The sequence below is a fragment of the Antechinus flavipes genome, chromosome 4 (genome assembly GCF_016432865.1).
Source record: "Antechinus flavipes isolate AdamAnt ecotype Samford, QLD, Australia chromosome 4, AdamAnt_v2, whole genome shotgun sequence".
Lineage (NCBI taxonomy): Eukaryota > Metazoa > Chordata > Mammalia > Dasyuromorphia > Dasyuridae > Antechinus > Antechinus flavipes.
Genome location: NC_067401.1, coordinates 163,811,015 through 163,835,116, shown reverse-complemented (window position 1 = coordinate 163,835,116; position 24,102 = coordinate 163,811,015). Strand labels below are relative to the sequence as shown.

The window sequence follows — 24,102 nt, the reverse complement described above, 5'->3', positions numbered from 1 at the left end:
CACATACTTGTTGATATTTCCATCAGCATTTAATTTACTGAACATAACTACTGGGTTTCCACTAAGAAGTTAAATCTCCTAAGGCTCCTTTGGCTCTTATCTCTTCTTCCAACATCACTCTATAGTGGAACAGCCTAGGGAGATGGGAAGAAAGATTTTTCCTCTTCTGCAAGGGACTTTGGGCCAAATAATAGCATCCCTAGATTTCCACAATAACGAGATTACTATCCTATTCTCTTAATTCCTCTAAGCATGTACCAAACTCTATGTGTTGACTTAGAAATAAGCTTATTATGTGATAACATTTCACCTCTGTGAACATCTGTTTCTTTTGCTTGAAACTTGGCAACCTTTGAGTATATATTATTTAAATGTAATTTCTTATTATAAATTGGAGAATCCTTACAAGTCTCAGCCTTAGGAGTTCCTAACCTAGTAGACCTAATGTTTGGCTACCTGATTGTAGTGAGTTGAAGTAGCATTTTGTTGCTATAATCAACTTTGGTTCATTTCTGACCAAATAAAATAAAAAAAATCTCTTTTTTTGGGTCTGAGCAGTTGCCTGTTGATAGAAAAAGAATATAGGAATGACCTAAGGAAGCCATTTATTCCTAGAAAAAAATAACTCCTTGTCTCTTACAGGATCTAAACTGCTCATACAAGGACTTTGTTCAAACACAGTAGTCAAATATCTGGATTTAAAGGTGAGCAGATAGAAACATAGGGAAAGATAGAGGGGAAAATGGGAATTGCTAAATATTTATCGTAGGGTAGTCAGTGTCTGGTGGCCTATGGAAGCAACTCAGATTAGCCTTCCCTAAGTTTGGATAATTACAGAGATATTATTTGAATGGCCTAGTTTATATGTCTCAAAATTGTGTGTTTAAATGTGTTCTAGACAAACATCTTGAATTCCAAAAAATCCTTGAGCTCAAAGGTAGAGACTATCTACTTTCTAGAATGCTTAATACATAGTAAGCATAGTAAGTAATTCAATACATAGTGTTGAATAAATGAATGATTAAGTGGCACTAGTCAAATGAGAGAATAATATGATGCTGATTTTGAGGAAAACATATCTTCTTTAAAAAAAAAAGGCAGTCCCTAACTTCCTCCTACAGTGCCTTTAGGGACCATGCTTAAAGCTCTGTGTAGTAGGATAAGGTATATAGGTTCACTCAGAAAGTAAGACAGTCACATTGAGAGTCCATCTGTCCTAGGGTAATAACCTTCGAGCTATGGGAGCTGAGGCTCTGGGCAAACTCCTCCGACAAAACAAGTCCATTCAAAGGTAAGAGGGTGGCTCCCTGCCCATCCCCTTCTCATCAACATGGCTCAGGGTTCTTCCTAGAGAGAAGCTCCCAAACCATTCTCCTATTCATTTCCATGAGCTTTCATGGTACAAGTTGCTTTTCTATGTCAAGCCTCTTCAGCCCTGACAATGGCTTTTTTCACAGTCTTGTTCTAGAGTGGAACAATCTGGGAATGTGGGAAGAAAGTTTTTCTCTCTTCTGTGAGGGGCTTAGGGCCAATACTACTCTGCAGCAACTAGACCTACGAAACAACCAGATCAACCACAAGGGGGCAGAAGAGCTGGCCATGGCCTTGAAGAACAATTCCACTCTTCAAGATATAGGTAAGGAAGTTCCATCCAGGCTTGATGCTACTGACCTAGAAGCAAGGGAGAGCTGTCTCTCCTTACTTTTCCTGGCCATAGAGTTAGTCTGGGCCTTAGGGTGCAAAGGGAATTTGGGACACAATTTGGAAAATAAACAATGATAAGAAGAATAGTTAGCATTCCCTATAGTACTTTTTAAGATATGTGAAAGCACTTTACAAATCCCATCTCATTTGATCCTACACCAACTCTGGTAGGTTGTTATTATTCCCCTTGTGACAGGTGAGGAAACTAAGAAAAGCAAATTTGCCCCGGGTCACACACTAGTAAGTTTCTGAGGCCATCTTCCTGAGACCAGGTGTGGCCCTCTATCCATTGAAGCACTAGGGAACTTGCTAATGTTCCCTATGGTGCTGCCATAGCTATACAAATTAGCATCCCTCTCTGTACCCTGATCATTCTAAGCATTTTACCATCCCTCCTTCTTTACTTACTATTGCAGTTTTCATGTTTTTCAAAAAGTGGCAGGTAAGCAAATGTGCACTTCTAATTGAGGAAGAAATGGCGACTTGAAATAGATCTTTTCCTCTTTTTTCCAAATCAAAGCTCTAGCTTGATCCCTTTCTTTCTGTTAGGCTCCATAGCTGCCGCCTTTTGAATCCATAGCACCTCTAATTAAAAATGGAAGAATTAGCAACTAATGTCAAGACTTCTTTTTTATTCTTCTGTTCTTTGATGGTGTTCTCTGTCCCTGATGTTGTCACGTTTCCCCGTCAGATCTTCGTTGGAATAACATTGGACTCTTGGGAGGCCGGGCAATTGTAAATTGTCTTTCCAACAACAAGACCTTAAGGAAGCTGGAACTAGCTGGAAACAACATCCCAGGGGATGTCTTGAAAGCTGTTGGTAAGTGGCAGGCCTATAGGGAACTGGAATAGATCAGAACTGTCTTGAAATGGGACATAAAAACAATTCTCTGACCTGGAGGATCCCTCTGATTACTGTCTCTTGAGAAAGCTAAATATTTTGTGGAAATTTCAGCTGAGTAGGAAAGAATCTAGCTGCATAGGACTAGTATACAGTAGAGAAGTTTCTTTTCCATACCTATCTATTGATAGTATAAGGCTTTTTCTCTAAGAAAGTGTTTTGTGAAAGCACTGGAAGTAATAAGTTTTATTCCAGCATCAGTAATTTCTAATGAGGTAGCTTAGAAATCCAACCTAGAATGGAACATCCTATGGCTTAATATGGCTTTAAGATTTGCAAAATGCTTTACATAAAATGGGTTAACATATATAAAGTGTCTTTGCAAACTTTAAGGCACAGGTAAGTAGTAGCAACTATTATTGATCAAGTCAGCATAGCCTGAGAATTTTCTCTTGTTTTCTGTTCACTGGGCTGGTGCTGGAGAAGTCAATGCTTCTACAGGACCCTAGGATCATATCTACATGAGCAAGATTCCCTGGAGATTTTAAGGGCCACTATAATAGTAATTTTATATTTATTTAATGTTTTAAAATTTACAAAAGTATTTTCATTTCAGTGATCCTGTGAGGGATTAGTTGTGCAAATATTGTCTCCATTTTACAGGTGGGGAAACTCTGAGAGGATGACTTGTCCAGAGACTCCTAGGTAGCTAGTACGTTTCTGAGGCAGTATTTGAATTAAGGTCTGTCTCCAGTTAGGTACTCCTTCCACTGTATCAAACTATCTCTTGGGAAAAATAATAATGCACTAAACGTTCATTTATTCACTTGGATGAGGAGAAGGGTGGGGTGGAGAAATGTTCTAATTTGTCAACTGTCCAAAAAAAATGAAAAGTTATAGTCCAGTGTCTCTATATTCCTCACCATATTCTAAGTCCCTTCCTATATCTTCTCAGTCAGATTATTCTCAAGAAATGGAAATTCATTTTTAAATTACCCTAAATGAAAATTCAAGAAGACTCCTGAAGTAGTATCACATGCAGTTCATACTTATTTATCATTTGAGATTATTTAGGTATCTCATCTATTGTAATAGTTGTAAATTTGTAAAAAGTGACCAGAACAAATAGCACATCTGGTTGGTAGTCCTCAGTGTCCTGAGACCTATCCACAGCTACAGTTTCTGGACAGGCCAAAAGAACAGTCTGGCTATAAGTGGGTTATCCAGCTCTTTGCCAAGTAATGTGACAGCTTTACCAGAATGAAGAGGGATGCAGGGGGTGACACTGCTGTCATCTCACAGAACAAGCCATGGATCACAACTTAGACAGGCAGGTGTCACTCCAGGAAAATCAGAACCGGACCTATGTGCTAAGTAAAGAAGTCCAAAACCTTAAAGAAGAGAAGTCCAAACAGGTAAGCAATTTTCCTTCTCACCTGCCATCTTACCTCTGTCACAGGGAGAAAGCAGCCCAGAGCATAGACTCCTCCCACAAGAAGCTGTCTGGATATATCTGCAGCTTGCGCTTATGTTTTTATTGCTTACCCTCAGGGATATGATTTCCTTAGTCCTGTTCATTATAGACATTGTGTTGGTGAAGAGAACCCAAGTCTTCTTTCCCCTTTCTTCCTAGTCTTTTAAGATTTCTCTCCCCCTCAGAAAAGGAGTTATTAAATTAGCTCATCCTTTTTTTGGTCATCATTAGGTATGCCATCCACTTCTCCTTTTTGTTTTTCCAGTGTCTTCCTAGTCAAGTTCCTTCATTTGATTCTCCTGTTTTCCTGACTCCGTGTTCTGCTCTTGTACCCCAGAATCCCTCAGTCCCAAGTGTTTGTCCTTCCTAATAGTTGACAGCCTACTGATACAGGAGTCCTTTAGTTAGATGAAGTGTGAAATTAGGAAGGTAGACTCTTATTTCCTTGGCATGACCTGAGGACTACTTAGTTTTCTGCTAATTTGGAATTATGCCCTTTGTCCCAGATTTCAATTAAAGTATTAGGATTCACCATTTTTATATGGCTTATATCTGTTTTTTCCCAGTTCCTGAACCTGATGGATACAATTGATAAACAGAGAGAAGAGATTTCCAGGAATTGCAGGTGAGTAATTCAGAAAGAGGTGAGAAGTGGCTGTTTTGGGGATATTTGGGTTTGTTTCAATGGTCATCTCTCTTGCCATTCCTTAGGACATCGGCAGTCCGAGTGAGTCAGCTTCAAGAGGCCCTGAATGAGCGTCACTCCATCATCAATTCCCTCAAGGCCAAGTATGTAATGGGCTGGGCTGGAGTAGGCAGGATGTTGATTTGAGCTACCCTTAATAGGCTCCCTGAAGGTATCAAAATATATTAATCATCTCTTCTGTCCCTGACTTTCACAGAGTTGTCACATCATGAGAACACACAGGCATGGGCATTTCAGAACATCAGGGAAAAATAGTGAATTGGTGGTATCAAGTTTGCTTTTAAAAAAAGTGATGCATAATAAAGAGTTGGATTGGATTAATTTTGAATTTAAGAGCTAAGTTTTGAAGGAGGTAGGATGGGATATGGACAGAAAAAAGGAAAGGACTACAAGTATATTTGATGGAAGGAATAAGTTTGGCTGGGTTTGGTTTTTTTAGATAGATTAATTGGAATAGAGAGATTAAGGTAATGGGAAAGAAGGAAGGGGGAGGTATAGTTGGTGATGGAATCTTTAAAAGTCAGGCTGAAGAGTGTAGGTTTAAAGCAATGATCAGAAGAAACTTGTACAATCTTTAAAAGCATTCCTCCTAAACATAGGCTTTCCATATGGATCTCACACAGCACTTTGTTATGCAGTTTTCTAGTACGATTGTTATGCTTTTATAATTCCTTGTATTTTGTTTTATCCTCTCAAACAGATTTCTTACACCTCCCTAACCCAGTGTGCTGTACCCAGGAGGCATTGGATAGGCTCTGATCTAATAAATCTCTTCTTTTATCATATAGGCTGCAGATGAGTGAGGCTGCCTTGGCCCTATCTGAGCAGAAAGTCCAAGATCTGAGTGAGCTGTTGACTACTGCACAGAAAGAGCAAATAAACTTATCACAGCGACAATCCAAGGAACTGCAGCTAGAGCAGCAGGTATACTGGACGAGGGACTCAGTGATCCAGGGGAAGATTGGGCAACAGGTAGATGAATTAGGAGGAATACCATGTAAGCCTCACAGGTGTGGCAGAAAGAGCTTGACCAAAGTTGCTTCTCATTTTATTGTATTCCTAGGAAGCTGCAGATCGGGAATCTAAACTATTGAAAGAAGTGGCTTCATCCAATGAAAGAAATATGCTTCTTCGTAGCCAGGTATGGTAGGGCATTAGGCCAGGGCTAATAGACTGGCGCATGTTTGTATGTTCTAGCTAAGGAGCAGCAGCTCTGTCTAGGCAGAGTTGTCCAGAGGTAGAGTTGAGTAGGCCTGATATCACTGATGTCAAAGTCACAAAGAAACAGAAATCACTTATACCACATAGAAAAACATATTAACTTTAGTTATGTTTTCTTGGATTTTTATTAACATATTCCCCAATTATATTTTAAATTTGGTTCAGGCTGCACTGGGAGCCACATGTTTGACACTTCTGTTCTAAACCATGTTGACTTTTCAGGTGGATGAATTAGAGCGAAAGAGCAAGACTCAGCAGGAGCGGCTTTTCCTTACAAAACAGGAACTGACCAACATAACTTCGGAGCTGAAGCTACGATTAACTCAGGCTGAAGGTGAGTGCTGGGGGAGGGTTGGGGGAGTAGGGAGCAGGACCCTAAGGGACAGCAAGATCACATGGGGGCACCAGGCCATTCTCCTGGAAAAGTGTGACCCATATCTCCCTATTTTGAGTTTCTAGAGCGCCTGGAAATGGAGAAGAGGAGATTCAAACAAAGCTTAGAAGATTCCGAAAACCTCCGACTAAAAGAGGTAAAGAAGCACCCAAACCTGTCTTGTGGAGAAGCAGAATTTTAGAGCCTCCTTAGTCTATCAAGCTTATGTTGAGTTTATTGATGTTCCTAAACCTACCAGGGGCACCTCAATAAGCTTACCTGCACTACATCTATCTAATGGGATAGGCAGGGGTTGGGGAGTGATTTCTGGAAGACTATAGTTCTCCAGGGTCCTAGAAGAGCAGAAAACTGAGAAGAAACCTTACAGACTGTCTAGGCCAAACTCTTCATTTTACAGAGGAGGAAGCAAAGCCAGGGAAGTAAAGTGGCCTGCCAGAAATCACCCAGAGAAGTGGTGGCAGAGCTAGAACCAAACCCAGGTCTCCTGATGCCTGATTATTCATAGGACAACCATGTTTTTTATAGAGTTAGTTGAAAGTGTGGCAGAGTAAAGGTAGAGTTGGACCTTGATCCTTCTGACACAGCCCTTAGGCAAATCCCTTTAGACTTTAGCCTTCAAGTCCTGAAAGTACAGATTTGTACCAGCAGAGGAAGCTACTCACTGGGAATTTCTCTACATTGATTTATGATTGGTAAAAAAAAAAAAAAGCTGAATTGTGCTTTACCATTTACAAAATATTTCCTACATTCTTACTTAATCCTTATAATAATCTTGGAAAATAGGTAGTTCAGATACTATTGACCCCCCCATTTTGGATGCATTTAGAGAACTGAGAATCAGAGAAATTAGCTCAAGGTCAACTGGTGTTAAGTAGTTAGAGGAGGGATTTTAATTGAGGCCTCCTAATTCCCAGATTCTGAGGCTACCTGCCTGACTTACAACCTACTTATGCTATCAGGAAAGAGAGCAGCCAGAATATCTTAAAATTAGGAAGTTAATTTGTCCCTGAAAATGAATTCACTTTTAAATGGATAAACAATCTTTCCACCTCAGTTTTTTTCTTCCCCCTAATAATAGAATTAGAGGCCTTTTGGGCCTTCAACTCAGCTCTTCTCAGAAGGAAGTAAATGGGAGTCAGAAAAGCTATTTCCAGAAACTGTTGGGAAAACAGTTAGGGAGAAGGGCTTCTCCAGACTTCAAGCACTGCATCTTTGTTACTGAACAGGTAGAACACTTGACTCGTCGAATGGAGGAGAGTGAAAGATCCTTACAAGAGAGGATACAAAAGCTGGAGACAGTACGAATCTCCCTGGAGGAGGTGAGCATTCATAATGTAGATGGGTGGGGAAGGGGGTGGAGATTCTAACCCACAACTAACATATCTCAGAGTAAAAAATTGGAAATAAGCCTCTGGAGTATGGAGGTATCACCCATCCCTCATACTTTCCTTGTACTTCAGGGTCAGCAGAAATCTAGTGGACTTGGATTTAAGAATATTCTGGCTTCTGAGTTACCCCCTTACTCTTTGCTAATGTCTGCTTCTTAGTTTGATCTTTTTAAGGGAAATGCCCAGAAACCCAGGAGTGATCTAGGAAGCAGACTGTGGCAAAGCAAGGCTGCAGTTGGATTGGAAGTGACAACCCTGAGTTTAGGGCAAAAAGTGAAAGGATCTCCTTTGTTCTAAGGCCACTTATTTCTCATAAAGCATTTGGGAGGGGGGTAGAAGGTGGGAAATACCCTGGCAAAAAGCTCTGTTAAGAAAATAGCTGAGGGGCCAGATGGTATAGTGGATAGAGTGCTGTCCCTGAAGTCAGGAGGACCTGAGTTCAAATCCGACCTCAGGCACTTAATACTTCCTAGCTGTGTGTGACCCCGGGCAAGTCACTTAACTCCAATTGCCTCAGCCCAAAAAAAAAAAAAAAAAAAAAAAAGTTCAGTAACTCAATTAGAGCTCTGGGTTAAGTTGAAAAGTAGTATGACAAAATGGATGTTCCTGTTCGTCCTTCATTCTCCAAGAGGACCATGACATCAGGGAGTTGATGCCATGACATGCAAGTGAATTGGATTTAAGGGAGAAGAGGGTTGTGCAAGGTCGCCTGTCCCACTTTTCTCTCCAAAACCATCTGGGTCCAATGGCCAGATATAGATCAGGACATCTGGAAATGGCCTGGATGCAGTGGGAGACCTTGGCCTTCTTAAGCTCAGGTCTTCAATAGGTCTCAGTTTGATTAGGGCCACACTAAATTCAAGATACACATCTGACATACACTGGCTGGGAGCTCTCTAGCAAGTCCTTTAAGTCTCAGTGCCCCCAGACAACTCTTACTCTTTAGGTTAAGAATGATTGTTCATCATTATTGGTAAAAGTTGTTTCTTTTGGGGGAATTCCTTCTATAGTGAAATTAGTAGTCTAAGCTTTTCACCTCCAGAAAGACTGACTTTGGCCAAAGTCCTACTAAATGGTTAAAGCAGGGTCACTTCCTGAGGATGGGTATGAGCGACTTAAACTTGACCTAAACATTTATGTCTATGTTGAAATAGGAGGTGAACCGAGTGAAGAAAGCTATATTGGCTGAGCGAAGTCAGGCAGAGGAGGAGATGATAAAAGCCAAGAGCCAAGTGCGCCTGGAAATGGTAAGTTGGTCAACACTGTGAAATCTGAGTTCTTTATTGGTATTGAGGAATATAAGACAAAAATGGAATGTTTGAGAATAGAAGTCAAGAGTCCCTAGTTTTAAGAGGTTACAAATCTAATGGGGGAGGCAGGACACATGAAGAGAACATGAGAAGATGATATTTAAACAAGTACCAAGGTAATTTACAGATCAGTTTAAAGGAAGGAAAGGGATCCACATGTGCAAAAGTGTTTGTGGCAGGTCTTTTCATAATGGAAAGAAACTGCAGAAAGTTGGAGAAAGGCTGACTAAGTTATGGTATATGAATATTATTGTTCTATAAGAAACATGATTTCAGAGAGGCCTGGACAGACTTACATGAATTGATGCTAAGTGAAATGAGCAGAACCAGGAGATCATTGGACATGGCAACATCAATATTATAAGATGATCAATTCTGATGAATGTGACTCTTTCCAACAGTGAAATAATTGATGCCAATTCCAATGATCTTATTATGAAGAGAGCCATCTATGCCCAGAGAGAGGACTGTGGGAACTGAGTATAGCTCATAACATAACATTTTTACTCTTTTTGTTGTTTGTTTGCATTTTGTTTTCTTATTTACTTTCCTTTTTTTGATCTGATTTTTCTTGTGAAGCGAGAGAATTGTACAACTATGTTTATACATGTTGGATTTAACATTTTAACATGTTTAACATATATTGGATTGCTTGCCATCTAGGGGAGGGGGTGGGGAGGAGAAAATCTGAAATACAAGGCTATGCAAGAGTCAGTATTGTTAAATTATCTGTGCATATGTTTTGAAAATAAAAAGCTTTATTAAAAATTTTTTACAGATCAAATTCTATTGCAACAAGCCCCATTGCAGTGATTATTTTCCCTAGTTAAAAGATTTTTAATCCACAGCTTTTGACCCATTCATTTCGGCTTTTTTTTTTCCTGAGGCAATTGGGATTAAGTGACTTGCCCAGGGTCACACAGCTAGGAAAGGTTAAGTGTCTGAGGCCAGATTTGAAATCAGGTCCTCCTGACTTCAGGGCTGGTGCTCTCTATCCATTGCACCAACTAGCTGCCCCTGATCCATTGATTTCAAGCAGTATTGCATGCAGCAAAGGAACTGAACAGCTGCTCTTAACTGTAAAGTTATAAAATTCTTAGTCTGTTATTTACTGTGGAGAAGGCATTGAGTTAGGTTCAGTTCATTCAATAGATTTTAAGAAGTCCTGGGAGCAGGACTAATGCAGTAGAAAGTATTGGAGGAGGGAAGACCAAGACCTTTGTAGGGATATACTCTCAGGGTGACAGTCCACAGTACGGACCAGTTCTTCCCCAGTTATTATTGTTCTTTGCAACTTGCAGCAACAGCGAGTGACTCATCTGGAAGAGAAAATACGGCTGATTTCCCAGGCTCGGGATGAAGCTCAGGAATACTGCCTCCAGCAGAAACAAGCTGTGACTGAAAGCCAGACCAAGAACAACCAGATGAGCCTTCAGATGGAAGCTGTAAGGCGACAGCTAGAGGAGCTGCAGAAGGTGTGTGAATAGGACCCTTGAGTCTCTGCAGAGGGGCCACAGCTAAGCTCTCACTTCCTTTCCTTACAGTATTTCCCCCAATAGGAGGTGAGAGACAAGGAACAGGAGAAGGTGGCCGAAGTGAACAAGGTGCGAGTGGAGTTGCAGGAGCAGATTGGCCACCTGCAGGCAGAGAGGACAGCCCAGGAAGGTTTAAAGGAGAAGATTGCAGCTCTGGAAAGGCAGATCAAAGGTGAGGTCTTTAGCTGAAACAACAGCACAGGCAGGCTCCTCTTTCCTGAGTGACAGGAGACAGGCAAATGCCTCTTACTTCTGGTCTGTTTGCTGCTTATGACATTCAAGACAGAGGGACCTCAGCTCACTGAACTTCTCTCCCCACAGTGATGTCAAGCAGCCACCGGGAGGCTCTGCTGGACAAAGAGAGTGAGAATGCTTCTATCAGGGAAAAGCTGAGGCTCAAGAGTGCCGAGATCAACAGGCTGCGGGAGGAAGAGGCCCAGCGAGCAAGCTTCCTACAGAACGCCATCTTGGCTTATGTACAGGGCTCTCCCCTGGGGACTCCAAACCCCGACAAATAATAAGAGTTAAGGGAGATTTGGGACTGGGTATAAAGCAGAGGGAATGGTGGCAGCAAGACAAAAGGAGCTCAGCTCTGCTTGCCTATGAGACATCTTCCATCTCCTTAGGTTCTCCTTAGAACCTAAGATGAAAAGTACAGAATGAGACCTTCCAGAGCATTTGAGGATTCCTGGTGGAAGTACAGTTGATGCTAGAGAACTACTATCAAGGGAGGTGGGAAATCTGGGTTTCTCCCAACTTTCTTCCCTTCCTTCACCTCTTTCACACAAGGCAAAATGGCTTTCCTATCCCATCTCCAACTTAAAGCAACACTGATGACTGAGGAGAATGGAGGCTACCATGCTGTGTTTTTTGAAAAAATGCATTTTAGATGTGATTTGAATTTCATTGTCCCAAAGGAATTTCCCCAGTCTAGGTCTAAGTGAAAAGTCTTGGCTGGTCAGTGCCCACTGTGTCAGAAGTAAATCCATGGGCATTGCCTTTATTTATAAGGCAGATCAGTTAACCAAATGCTCCCTGGGATCCAAGGACTTAACAATTCCCTTCTCTGCCCTTTGCTATAGCTCAAAGGAAATGTGAGATGTGCTTCAGACATCTCTACTCCAAATGTTCACATGGACTATTTGTACTTGCTCTATGGTGCTCTATGGAGCTTTAAGCTCATATTGGTCTTTTCAGCCACAGTCAACACACTGTATCTTGACCCTGACATAGTGATGTCATTTTGGTCCTCTTTGAGCACCAAGGGAAGCCACAAATCTTTGCCCCTCCAACCTATTTTGAGAATCATGTGCCTTAAAGAGAGTGCTGGAAGATGACAGGAAACCTGGAGCAGAACTAAATTTGAACTCTGCAGATATCTCTGCCCAAGAGCTAGCTGGGGGTTTATGTGTGTGTGTGTGTGTGCCTAATGGTGTGCCAGTTACAAAGCAGATGATGTTATGAACACTTAAAATTGAACCTTGAGACTCACTCAGTGGACATTGTTTTGCACGCTGTTGGGGCCCAGCCCTACGGCTAGCATGGTGATTTTTTAAATTGTTTGGCATGTTTCTGAAATACAGAGCTTGTGCATTTCATGATACACCAGGGCTTCCGGTGCTTGTGCATCGCTCTCCCTGAACACAAGACCCTATCTGCTATCGTCTTGTGCTGCCTTCCTTAAGGACTTCTTCCTTAATAAGTCTTCATCCTTTTGGCAATGGTGGCCACATGGCAACCTCCATGGTCTTGGAATTTCCCCATGTTTAACAAAGGCTCGGTCAGTGAACATCTGAGTACCTTTGTATGTGGATGCCAAAATCTACCTCCCTGTAAAAAGTATTCTCTCAGGGGAGTTTTGAACTTTCTGAAAGTTCCCCGCCCCCACTTCTCCCCATCACCAAGGTTTGTGCCACTCAATCAAAATCTTATTCATCAATTGATGTTTGAGTGCTTGCTATGGAAAAGGTATTGGCCCGGCCTCCTCCTTCTCCCCCCCTCTCCCCGCAGCTCTAGGGGGTATCTAAGGTACATTCCGGTTATTGCTTTGGTGTAGATAAGAGCAAGCCAAAGGAATCGGAGTTTGTTTTGTGCCTTCAGCACAAAGGCTGAACGCTGAGAGCAACATAATGTTGAAGCAAGCAGACAGAGCCTGGAGCTTTGAGGAGGTGGATAGTGTAGTGAGGGAGAAGCTGCTCCTTTTTTGTGAGTGGTACATTCAACTTTTCTTCCCTCCTTTACTATGGCCCTCTGCCTCATTCTCCAAGGGCCTCAAATTAAATCCAAACAGCACAAGACCTACTTAACAGAGGCAGCACGGAGCTAGGTACTAGGGTTACAAAGACAAAACCAAAATGATACCCTCCGGGAACTTGGGAATCTCCTGCCAGGGTACAATCAGTGCAGTGATAATTAGAATGCAAAATAATGGCTGGAGAGAAAATCTTAGCTACTGGCGAGAAGATGTGAAATGAGTTAGGTTTCACGAGGATGGATGGCCATAGCCCTGGCTGGAGTCCTTACTCCTCTCTCTCAACCTGCAGGCGTGTCCTGCCTCCGGGCGCTTCCCCCGCCCCGCTGTGAATGTGGGATGAACCATCTCCGCATTGCCAGAAAACGGGGCAGAATTGAGTTACCCATCCCAGAGGTCTTAGGGAGTCCGTTTGGGAGGAGCTAAATCCCTGCCGCCCCATTGACCCTGGGCCACGGAGTTACCTCCGCCCGAGTGGGCGGGGAATGGTCTGGGGTTCCACCTCCCACCTTCGCGGTGCCCGCCCGCTCGCCAGCCTCGGGTCTTCGGCTGTCTCCGGCCGCGGCGCTCGGCTGTCTCCCGCCCTTGCCGCTTGCTCGGCCCGGCCCCCTCGACTCTACAGTCCCCGCCGTGGCTGCGGCGCTGGGGCATTTCCCTGCGGTTCGACTCGCAGACCCCGGCTCCCGCGCAGCCGGCTCCTGGCCCCGGGCACATGCAGGCGATCAAATGTGTGGTGGTCGGCGACGGGTGAGCCCGGGGCTGGCCAGGGGAGCCGGGGCGGAGGGGCGGTGGATCTGGCTCTGGGGGTACTGGGTTCTACTCTGGGAGACCAGTGGGCGGAGTCTGGGGCACCACCCTGGCTTGAGAGGTTGGGGCTGGGTCCCGTGCAAGGCTGCTAAGGGTGGGTCTGCATTTCGGTGTCGGGGCAGGGTCCGGGGGAATGAAAAGGCACGTTCGGGGGCTGCAGAGAACCCACGAGGCCAGGTGACTGGGCTGACACCTGCTCGGGTAAACAGCCCGAGCCGGGCGCGGTGTGTCCCCGCCGCCCCCCATCTGAGGGCACATATGTGCCACGCCCTGACAGCGTTGTCTCTTTGGGGCTGGGCAAGAGCCTAGGTGGCCCCTCGGTCAGCATGTGGTCTGGAACGGGGGTAGGGTGGGAATGATGGGTGGGGGGCGGGTTGCCAACCCCAGGAAAGGGCAGTAACCTAAGGGGTCGAAGAAATGCCTCACTGTTGGTCAGGGGCGGATGCTATGGAAATTAATTTTTACATCAGGGAGCAATGAACTGGAGGATCCCATGAGGTCCCTTCCAACTCTGAAATTTTCCCCCCTTTCTCACCCATCTTCAGACCTTGCCTACCCGCATTTTCAATTCGGTGGACTCTGAGGACAACAGCTGTTTGATTTTTGCTTTTGTTTTCCCAGCACTTTGCCTAGATTATTGAATTGAGTATGAATTTCTTTCCCGGTGTCTCAGCCCATTCCCCTCTATTCCTACTTTTGAGTCCTTTGATTCCTACTGGCCTAGTGACACAGGAGGCAGAGTACAATGGAGAAATAACTAGTTCATCTCCCTCCCCCCCCCCACCCTCCACCCACGACTTTGAAGAGTTCCATCACTTGCTTATTTCCTCCCAATCTCTCTGTACCCCAGACCTGAGATTGCTATTGAGCCTGTCAATCATTAGAATCAGTCTGGCACTGTCTTAGGTGCCTCTCCCCTCTAACTTTTTTCATCCACTTTAGACCCTTTCTAAATTCACTTAAATTGTTAGAATACCCATCACTTCCCCTTCCTACATTAACCCCACCCAACAAGTTCCATTTCTCTATTCCTTTCCACTTCTTGGGCCTCCTCAGAAAAGCTGGACCTGGGAGAGGCATATAGAACCATGGGAGACTCCAGTTTCAACCTTTACCTAGACTTCTGTCTCCTCATTGCAGTCCTGGGGCTACAACATTCCAAAGAGAAAGGGTAGATCCATCAAATGGGAGGGTTCATTGGGAAAGGGTATGGACAAGACTTTGGGAATCATCCTCTGGTTAATGCCTTTTTTCCCTAAAGAGCCGTGGGGAAGACATGCCTGCTAATCAGCTACACCACCAATGCCTTCCCTGGAGAATACATCCCTACCGTGTGAGCATCTGGGACCTGGGGAATCTTCTGGTCTTGGAATAGGGCACTTGAAGACACCTAGCTAGAAGGGACATGAAAGATGAGGGCTACAAAAAGGAATGCATGTGTGGGTTTGGCCCTTGACTGTGGAAGAGAAGAGAGGGCCTTGGAGATAGGAGGGCAAATACAAAGTTTGCTACAGTCTACATTCCCTGGGGACACAGTGTTCCTGATTCTGAAGGGTTGAGAGGAGGAGGCAGGGCAGTGGTGGCGACTTTAAAACTTTTGAAGATCCCTTTGCAGAACTCTAGGAGGGAATCCAAGTGCCAAATCCCTCAATTCTGACTTCCATCTCTTGTCCCTCCAGTTTTGACAATTACTCAGCCAATGTGATGGTAGATGGAAAACCAGTGAACCTGGGACTTTGGGATACAGCTGGGCAGGAAGACTATGATCGGCTTCGACCCCTCTCTTATCCCCAGACTGTATGTAGTCCCTGCAGTTCCCTGTTTCCTCTGGGGCTCTGGGAAGAAATGAAATTTCAATATCCAGACTTGGAAGTCAGGATTGGGATTCTACAGCTGGGCAAGATAGGTAAAGTAGAGGGTGGGGAGAGCTTCTTTTATCAGCAAACCACTGATCACCCTTTCCTACATAGGATGTCTTCCTGATCTGTTTCTCCCTGGTGAGCCCAGCCTCTTTCGAGAATGTCCGTGCCAAGGTAATATGTGGGCAAGGGAAGGAAGGAAGGCCATTGCTAGGAACATTAGGCTTTTTTCTTCCTTTTCTAAAAGCATGAGGTCCAGGGAAGGAGAGAGACCCATAGCTAGAGAACATGGACCATGGATAACCCCTTAGCATTTTGTACCTCTTCCCATAGTGGTACCCTGAGGTGCGACATCATTGTCCCAATACACCAATAATCCTTGTGGGCACCAAGCTTGACCTTCGAGATGACAAGGACACCATTGAACGACTTCGGGACAAGAAGCTGGCCCCCATCACTTACCCCCAGGGCCTGGCCATGGCCCGGGAGATTGGTGAGTCAGGGCAGTGGGAAGTAGAAGGGGACAACAAGCCCCTTATAAGCCTGATAAGCCACTTAATAAGGTCAGGATGGTGCCACCCTCATCTTCAGCCTGAGACTTTTTCTGCTTGCTCCCAGGTTCTGTCAAATACCTGGAGTGCTCAGCATTGACTCAGCGGGGGCTCAAGACAGTGTTTGATGAAGCTATTCGGGCAGTGCTGTGTCCCCCACCCATTAAGAAACCTGGAAAGAAGTGTACTGTGTTCTAAACCTTGCCCAGAGAATCCTACTCCAGGGGCCTGAGTGGTGAGAAGGGCTAGTAGCCCAAGGGCCAGGAGGTTGGGATAATGTCTCAAATCCCTAAGTATAGTGTCATTGTTCAAATGTTTGATTTCCCTTCAGTCTGAGATGACATGAGTATAGGAAGTGGGAATATAGAGTGGGAGCGGGGAGGGAAAGGGAGGCTTGGGCTCTGGAGGGGAAAGATCAGCACAAGGAACAGGGCATGCTGTCCTGGAGGGGCTGGAGGGAGGGCTGATAAGGGAGAGAGGAAGCCCCTGTTCCCTCCTACTCAGGTCTGAGAAGCACAGCCTGAAGCTTCCTCCCACTCTGCTCTGTACCCAGGAACCCAGGTCTCCAGCTAGCACGGGAGAGCAGGGTCTCTCTCAGAGAGGACAAGGGGCATGGCCAGGGTAGCCTCCCAGGTTGGGGAGGGTGGGGAGCAGAGGGGTGGAAGTATGTAATTGTGGGGTCTATTTATCTTGTCCCAGGACAGGACCATCATCTCTTATTTTATACAATAAACATTCTCCATGAACACAGGCCTTTCCTTTCTTGGGAGCTGACCCTGTCCTGAGCAGATAGCTTGTTTTTCTGACTCTACTCCCTCTAAGTCAGAGGGAATAATAGCTTTCCTTGATGGTTACTTTGTACCCCAGATTGTATACAAGGGAGTCCTTCCTATACTATTGCTGGTCTCTATTTTTTGTCAAAAGCCCTAAATTGGTTCTGACCCAGCTTGTCTTGAGCCCAAAGATCTAATTTAGTGTGTGGGTGTACTTGACAGCCTGAACTAGACTGGACTCTCCAGGACGCCAGGCACTGATGTCATACTTTTCCTGCTCCAACTCTACCCTGTACAACAGAACCCCTCCCTTCTTAGGCATTCAAGGAGCAGATTATAAACATTTAATAGGGCACACAAAGCAGATGCCTCCCCCTGGTTCAGGATGCAGGCCTCCTAACCCACCAGATACCCTCCATCCACCAGCAGAGCAGAGCCAGTAGTCATGGCACTTTGGTCACTCAGCAGGAAAAGAATGCTGTTCACCACGTCTTCTACCTCTGCAAGGGGAATGGGGTGATATCTAGAGCTTGGGAGGCAGGTATGTCTCCACCATCGGGCTCCAACTCCCACCTGCCCCTTCCACTTTGAGGATTATGTATTCTTGTGCCCCTGGCAAATGCAAGGGACGGGCTACACATCTTGGAAGGCCCCCAAAGAGAAACAATTCAGGGGAAAAGGGAGGGAGCAGATGGTATTTGGTCTTGAGGACTTACCTGCAAACTTGCCCAGTGGGATTCGGCGCAGCATGGGCTCTGACTTCTGGGCGTCACTCCAGTTGGCTCTGCCCATGGCAGTCATCACTACTGTAGGATTCACCGTGTTCACTCGGATCTGGGTTAGAAATGTTTGGGTTGACCTATCAGGCCATGGCCACATCTGGGAATCTCACGATCTGAGCTGAAAGGGATCTTAGGAAATCTGGTCCAACCTCCAGGTCATGAGGCCTCTCTACATACTGGATTAGTGTTTATCCAGCTTTTGTCTGAAGACCCCTATTCTCACTTCCTCCTAAAGCAACCTCCTTTTTGATAGTTTTAATTGTTCTAAAGATATTTTTTATTCCCCTGATAACAAGCCTACATTTGCTTCTCTTGGAAACTTTTATCCATTACTTCTGATTCTGCCTATTGATCAGCCAGGCACTGGGACCATGGCAAACAAATCTAACACTTCTTCCAAAAAAAACCCCCATGTAGAACACAGTTATAACAAAACATTTTCTTCTTGGCTTTCTTGTTTTTGTTTGGAGCAATAAGAGTTAAGTGACTTGTCCTAGGTTAAACAACTAGTAAGCTTCTGAGGTCACATTTGAACTCAGATCCTCCTCACTCCAGGACCAGTGCAGTATCCACTGTGGTGGTGGTACCACTTAGCTCACCAAAAGACTTGTTGTTGTTCAGTCCCAACTGACTCCCTGTGACCCCATTTTGGGATTTTCTAGGCCAAGACATCAGAGTAGTTTGCCATTTCCCCCTCCAGCTCATTAAACAGATGAGGAAACTGAGGCAAACAGTTAAGTGACTTGCCCAGGATCACACAGCTAGTGTTTGAGGCCAGATTTGAATTCAGCTATTTCTGCCTCCAGGCCTTGTGACGTATCTACAATAGCACCTAAGCATTCCCCATTTCTTCAACTGATAGGACATTAACTTGAAATACAACTGCATGCAGTCCATCTTTCAAATCCTAACTTCTCTTTAATGTGCTTCCTAAAATGTGGCACCCAGAATTGAAGAGACTATTCTAGCCCTGGGCTGCCCAGGGCAGAGGAGGGGAGAACTTTAATTTCCTGATAATAAGAAAACATTTGGGTTTTCTTACAAGTAGATTTAGATGTCTCAGATCTCACCTTGTGGGGTCCCAACTCCAGAGCCATCACCTTGGTTAGCATATCCATGGCACCTTTTGTGGAGCCTGGGATGGAGAGGAAGAGAGTAAAAGAGTTAAGTCAGTTATTTAGAAGAATTAAGAGAAATAGCTGGCAAATGTTCAGAGGGAAAAACATCCAAAGGTCAGGAACTGTGTTTTTGCCTTTCTTTGTCTCCCCAATATTCAGCACAGTGCTTAGCACACAGTAGATGCTTAATAAGTGCTTGTTGATTGACCAAGATGGTCAGGGTTAGTGAACCCAAGAGTTGGAGGCAGCTTGGGGTAATGGGAAGACTAAGCCTTAGTCTGAATGTCAAAAGACTTGGTATCCAGTCCTGCTTTTCACCAATTCCCTATGGATACTTCACTGGGCCACATTTTTTTCACCTGTAAAGGGGTTTAATTACATGAAATCTCAGGTTCCTTCCAGCTCTTCTATTCTACATTAAGACAGGAAACTGGAGCCTAGTGGTTCAAATTGTTGAAATGAGCTGCTAGAGAAAGGACAATGAAGGAAGGCAAACTGGGGTGGGCACTCACAATAGATGGCATGATCCTTTAAGGCACAATGGGAGGCCTGGCTGGAGACATTGACAATAGCTCCTGGGGCTCCCCGGGCTATCAACCCTTTGGAGATGATCTATAAATCAGGGGGAAAGTCAGTGATCAAAACAGAAGAATGAGAGGGAAGAAGAGGTTTGAACAAGATACTTCAAATAATCCTTGTGATCCCCAAATTTGGCGTCACAACTCACCTGGGACACTTGGATCACTGACCGAAAATTCACATCAAAAGATCTGGGGATAGACATCAGATACAGTTATAGCTAGAAGAGAAAAAAGCTTCCCAACCAGAGCTAGAAGACCTAGCTCCTTCCTTCCTTAGGCAGAGCAATTAAGGTAGATTTTCATGTTTTCCAGAGGGGAAAAATTCTAGTATGGATTTCTAGGGTCCTGGATTGGTTTTCCTCCCTCCTGCCCCTCCTCCCCAACCTCCCTTGTATTTTTATTTTTTTGCCCCTAGGACTTACCTATCACAAGCCTCCTTAGTGACTTCCAAGAAAGGCTGAAGCAAGGCTACACCTGCATTGTTCACCAACAGGTCCACAGGACCGATGTTGCTCAGAGCCTGCTCTGTGGCTTCCCAGTCTCCCAGATCTACACACAAAGTCTCTATTCCTGGGCACTTCAGGGGATTGGAAAAGATGTTAGGTAACAATGGGAGAAAAGCTTCCCATGGAGAGTTCCTGAACTCAGTCGGGAGTTCACAAAGAAGGAACAAAATTGTGAGAGTGGGAAAGTGGTATGGTCAGCCGATAATGACTAGGCCACAGGCTCCCATAATCTGGGAATTCTTCCATTAATGGGTTAAAAGGATGAAGTAGAAGTACCTTCAAATAACTTGCAAAATGACAGTGACAGGAAGAAGTGCTTCTTGAGTTTCCAGAAGATCCCTGTAGCCCCTAGCAAAGTCTCTGAGTACTTTAGGGCCCTTCAGAAAACAGAATCCCTCAGTTCTAAATACTGAGCCACTACTGGATTTCTCAAGGAAACTGAAGGTTCCTTGCCCTGCCCACTCCTTACACTTTTTTTTTTTTGGATGGGTGGGATAGGGGGCAATTGAGGTTGAGTGACTTGCCTAGGATCATACATCAAGTTAAATATTTGAGGAGTCACAGGTCTTCTTGATTCCAGGGTCGACCAGTGTTCTAACCATTGTGCACCTGGGTGCCTCCTCACACACTCAACTATCTCTACTCATATCACCACAATAGCTAGAACTCAGATTACTTAAGAAACTTTGCTGAGGGGGAGCAGCCTCTAGTCCAGTAGTTCCAAGGCTGTGTCCAGTGTGACCTTTGAGGTCCTCAGATGGAATGGGCACAAATATGTAGAATATAGTCAAGAAGGAGAATAGAATTAGGGGGCTAAAATGGAAAGTGATTCTCACAATATAGCCCCAAGACCTGAAACATCAACTCTGTAGAGTGGAAGAGAGATTGAAAGTGAGGGAAATATTAAATAGCCTGCATTAAAAGTTTTTTTTTTCCCTGAGGCAATTGGGGTTAAGTGACTTGCCTAAGGTCACTAGGAAGCTATTAAGTGTCTGAGGCAACATTTGAACTCAGGTGCTTGTGACTTCAGCGCTGGTGCTCTATTTACTTTGCCACCTACTGCCTGGCATTCAAAGTTTTACAAGCATTTTGCACACGCCATTTATTGTAGATCGAACGCTCTAAAGAGAGCATAGGTACTGGAGTCAGGAATTCCTGTGTTTGTAGGATGTGGGATTCCACATCTGACATTTACTAATTCTAAGCAAATCACTTTGCTCCTTTAAGCTTGTTTCTTCATCTGTAAAATGAAGATAATAGTTGAGAGGCACCAGAATTTTGAAGGGAGCAAACCTGTTTTAGGGAGTACTGGGTTCCGGTTCCCAGCGGCACAGCCCTTCTGGGATCCTAACCCAGAGCCAGAGCCAGCTAGTTAACTGCTTCATGCCCCCAGGCAATTCTTTAGGGCTCAAATACCAAAGCAGCCACTCCGGTAGAAGCAATTTTCTCATCAGGAATTCTCTTCAAGAATGAAACCACAGAGAAGCTTAAAAAAAATTCTAACACTCAACCTCCCTGGGTGGTACTGAGGATCAAAAGACAAATGTGCATAAAGGGCTTTGCAAACCTTAAAGTGCACTGTATAAAATGCCTGCGGTTATTATGATGTTTTATTATCTCCATTTTAAAGATAAGGAAACAAGGTCCAAAAGGCATAAGGACCCGTGGTCTAATGAGCTGAGATCGAATGTGATGCTAGGTCTTTTGCACCTAAATTCCACTTTATGGCTTCGGAACCCCTGGTTTTTGTTGCTATTTTTGGTAGGGAAGGGCAGGCTAGAGAGACGTGGCTGACCCATGGGTCACCTGGCAATCAGCAGCCTTTGGCTTCTCTGGACTCACGTGCCTAGAGGGCTAGGAGCAAGGTTCTAGTGGGCGGGACGAGACTGGGCTTGAAAAGACTGCTGGGTTCCGAGATCCCCCTTTACCTCCTGGGCCAGGCTGGTCAGGTCCTCCTGGGTCCGGCTCACTGCTACCACTTGGGCTCCACTGGCACGTAGCGCCTTGGCAGTGTCCCTCCCGATGCCTGAAATGTCCAAAGAGGCTTAGGGATGCACTCTAGGGATGGCCCGGATTTGAACCCTTTTGGCCGCTCGGCTCCCAGCGGCCTCGACCCTTGCCCCAACCCCATCTGCAGCATCGGCCCCGGCCCCACCTTTGCCGGCTCCGGTGACCAGCGCCCGGCGGCCGGCGAAACTTCGCTCCATTTCGATAGCTTTTATCCCCCTTGCACTGGAAAGGGTTCTGAAGTCCACCGCTGCGGCCCAAGTCCAACCCGGGGAAAGAGGGAGGAGAGAAAAGACAGTTTATCCAATCAGAAGTCGCTTTATAGGAGGGGCGGTGGTGTCATTCGAATAGCTTCGGCCATATTAGTATGGCCGGGGTGGGGCCGGTCAAGAGGTTGTGATTGGCTAAAAGCTGGGCGCTGTGGTCGGGGGCGTGGCCCGGGCATCACTTTGATTTTAACTCTCTCGGCCCCGTTGTCGCACTGCCCCGGTGTTGCAGCGGAGATGAATATTCTTGTGACCTTGATTCGTGCAAATGCCCATATCAAGTATAATTTCATAAAATAATTGTGCGTCTGTGTGTTATGCCCTGACACACTTCTTTTTACACATCGTCTAAAATGGCCTTCCTGCTGATCACTCACACCCTCCCTCGGTGCACCTTTGCACTGGCTTTCCCGCCATATCGCTGTCTCTTACAAACTCAGTGCGTGCCGCATAGCCACACTCCCCGAAAAAGAAAAACCAAAAAACGATGCTGTATGTGTACGGTAGAGTTGATTACGGAAAAGTCCCGAAAAGAAGAATTCATGAAAAAAAAACTGGGGAAAAAATAGTGAAGAAAGTCAGAAAAATACGATGATTTCCTAAAATGGCTTCCTGAACAACTCCTCAACACATACTCTAGGAAAAACATATAATGTGCAGAAAATAAAACAATGCAATAAGAAGTAGGAGTAATACAATAAGGAACTATAAGAAAAATGATTTTTTTTCCCCAAACTGTACATACACAAAGTCAATAAGCAGCGGGTTGGCTGCCAGCAAACTCCCTTCCAGGATAATGAGCCGCCTAATCCTAATTGAGAAGGGTCAGATACACATAGCTTGGAAGGCTTTCTTTTTGGGAGGAAAGTCTCTAGGGTGCTTGGAAGTCCCCAGTAGCAAGATAACTGTGACCCGTGTGGGTTCAGTTCAGGGGGAACTAGGACAACCAAGGGCTCTGACGTCTTTAACACCTTGTCCTGAAACTCCAGTGAGTTCTGAAGATAACTGCCTTCTGAATCTTCAAGATACATAGAGAGCTCACACTAGGAGGAGGAAGTGGGTGCAAAAATACAAGTTACCTAAAGCAAGAAAATCCAGGTCAACCACTGACCTAAATGTGCAGCAAGGGGTAGAGTATATCCCTGACACAAAATCCTAATTTATGAACTAATAGTGCGGAGATGACTAAACCAAAAAAGTCAATAATCAGTTTCAAACTTATTATAAGTCTAAAGATACCTGGAAAAAAATAACTGGATCAGCTCTGGATCAAATGCTCAAAGGAAAAAAATGGATTTTACACAGGGACTATATAAATAGCTAGAAGAAATAAAACAAGAGCTTTAAAAATGAAATAAAATGCATGGAAGAAAAAAAATTGGGAGAAGATTAAGTAACTTAGAAAATAAAGTAGTAAAATTTACTACTTCCCCAAAATCAAAAGGGGAAAAAAATTAATAACCTATCTGATTTTGATGCTGGAAAGATTCCTTTCTAGATTCCCACCCTCTCCTAGTTAATAATGTAAATGGCCCTTTAACTCACAAATCCTGGTCCCTTGGAATTCCAATAGAAGATCTGACCTGTTCCCAGCCCCACCCGGATCTAAGCCAACTTTGGGGCTACACCCAAAAGCCTTTCGAGCTAAGTCTCCTATTATAAAAAGGCCACGCTGGGAACCCCTCTTGGCAGAGATTCCAAACATGGCTACCATGTGAGGACCCTCTGTCCAGTGCCCTCCTTATCTCTACCTTCGCCTAGACTTTAACTTTGCTTACCCAATAATAAACCTCTTTTATCAATCTAGCTCTCTGGGCCAATAAATGCTTTTATTGGGAACTCGCGCCGCTATTAGACCCCCTTGCGCCGAATCTGTACCCCAAACCAGCCACTAGACCTTAACCCTAATTTCATTTAGGTACCCCAAATCTAGACCTCAACATTTGGTTCCCTGACGAAACGAACACCGGAAGCTAGATAATTTGGCGATCAAACTGGACCCCAACCTTTTCGGGGCACTCAGAACCA

General features: G+C 44.7%; 3 protein-coding genes across 7 annotated transcripts in view; 2 read left to right on the top strand and 1 right to left on the bottom strand.

The window, feature by feature from the left end:
• LRRC45 (leucine rich repeat containing 45) overlaps positions 1 to 12,176 on the top strand; it is a 33,061-nt gene extending 20,885 nt beyond the window's left edge. For 2 of the 3 annotated variants that reach the window (XM_051995327.1, XM_051995326.1), the window contains exons 3-18: positions 643 to 704; positions 1,221 to 1,291; positions 1,458 to 1,636; positions 2,396 to 2,524; positions 3,848 to 3,960; positions 4,586 to 4,644; positions 4,731 to 4,808; positions 5,514 to 5,649; positions 5,789 to 5,866; positions 6,169 to 6,280; positions 6,406 to 6,476; positions 7,567 to 7,659; positions 8,883 to 8,975; positions 10,340 to 10,513; positions 10,598 to 10,745; positions 10,895 to 12,176. In XM_051995327.1, coding sequence (XP_051851287.1) covers positions 643 to 704; positions 1,221 to 1,291; positions 1,458 to 1,636; positions 2,396 to 2,524; positions 3,848 to 3,960; positions 4,586 to 4,644; positions 4,731 to 4,808; positions 5,514 to 5,649; positions 5,789 to 5,866; positions 6,169 to 6,280; positions 6,406 to 6,476; positions 7,567 to 7,659; positions 8,883 to 8,975; positions 10,340 to 10,513; positions 10,598 to 10,745; positions 10,895 to 11,091 — 1,793 coding nt within the window. In that variant the 3' untranslated portion in view covers positions 11,092 to 12,176. Of the gene's footprint in view, positions 1 to 642; positions 705 to 1,220; positions 1,292 to 1,457; positions 1,637 to 2,395; positions 2,525 to 3,847; positions 3,961 to 4,585; positions 4,645 to 4,730; positions 4,809 to 5,513; positions 5,650 to 5,788; positions 5,867 to 6,168; positions 6,281 to 6,405; positions 6,477 to 7,566; positions 7,660 to 8,882; positions 8,976 to 10,339; positions 10,514 to 10,582; positions 10,746 to 10,894 lie in introns of those variants that run through there. The other variant, XM_051995328.1, reaches the window with a different exon arrangement.
• Positions 12,177 to 13,294: 1,118 nt separating this feature from the next.
• Positions 13,295 to 16,787, top strand: RAC3 (Rac family small GTPase 3). 3 transcript variants are annotated; one of them, XM_051995333.1, is made up of 6 exons: positions 13,295 to 13,571; positions 14,893 to 14,964; positions 15,311 to 15,428; positions 15,602 to 15,664; positions 15,824 to 15,983; positions 16,109 to 16,787. In XM_051995333.1, exons 1-6 carry the CDS (start codon positions 13,537 to 13,539, stop codon positions 16,237 to 16,239), a joined length of 579 nt encoding a protein of 192 aa, XP_051851293.1. In that variant the 5' UTR covers positions 13,295 to 13,536; the 3' UTR covers positions 16,240 to 16,787. The 3 variants fall into 3 exon arrangements, with proteins under 3 accessions (XP_051851293.1, XP_051851294.1, XP_051851292.1); XM_051995334.1 differs by having other exon boundaries at positions 13,438 to 13,571; positions 15,824 to 15,987; positions 16,109 to 16,169; XM_051995332.1 differs by lacking the exon at positions 13,295 to 13,571 and adding an exon at positions 13,987 to 14,802.
• A 356-nt stretch (positions 16,788 to 17,143) lies between these two features.
• DCXR (dicarbonyl and L-xylulose reductase) lies at positions 17,144 to 22,078 on the bottom strand. Its single transcript, XM_051995330.1, has 8 exons — positions 21,957 to 22,078; positions 21,730 to 21,827; positions 19,718 to 19,872; positions 19,442 to 19,484; positions 19,227 to 19,326; positions 18,667 to 18,731; positions 17,531 to 17,648; positions 17,144 to 17,314 (listed from the first exon to the last, which is right to left on the bottom strand). Exons 1-8 carry the CDS (start codon positions 22,006 to 22,008, stop codon positions 17,211 to 17,213), a joined length of 735 nt encoding a protein of 244 aa, XP_051851290.1. The 5' UTR covers positions 22,009 to 22,078; the 3' UTR covers positions 17,144 to 17,210.
• Between the last annotated feature and the right edge of the window lie 2,024 nt (positions 22,079 to 24,102).

Bases quoted from the DNA above. Each gene is read 5' to 3' on its own strand.
- DCXR (XM_051995330.1), bottom strand. From the start codon at position 22,008: ATGGAGCGAAGTTTCGCCGGCCGCCGGGCGCTGGTCACCGGAGCCGGC. The intron at 18,732-19,226 runs GTGAGTGCCCAC...TCTCCATCCCAG, and splicing joins AAAGGATCATGCCATCTATT to GCTCCACAAAAGGTGCCATG. The intron at 17,649-18,666 runs GTGAGATCTGAG...TTTCTAACCCAG, and splicing joins TGGAGTTGGGACCCCACAAG to ATCCGAGTGAACACGGTGAA.
- RAC3 (XM_051995332.1), top strand. From the start codon at position 14,720: ATGGGAGACTCCAGTTTCAACCTTTACCTAGACTTCTGTCTCCTCATT. The intron at 14,965-15,310 runs GTGAGCATCTGG...TTGTCCCTCCAG, and splicing joins GGAGAATACATCCCTACCGT to TTTTGACAATTACTCAGCCA. The intron at 15,984-16,108 runs GTGAGTCAGGGC...GCTTGCTCCCAG, and splicing joins GGCCATGGCCCGGGAGATTG to GTTCTGTCAAATACCTGGAG.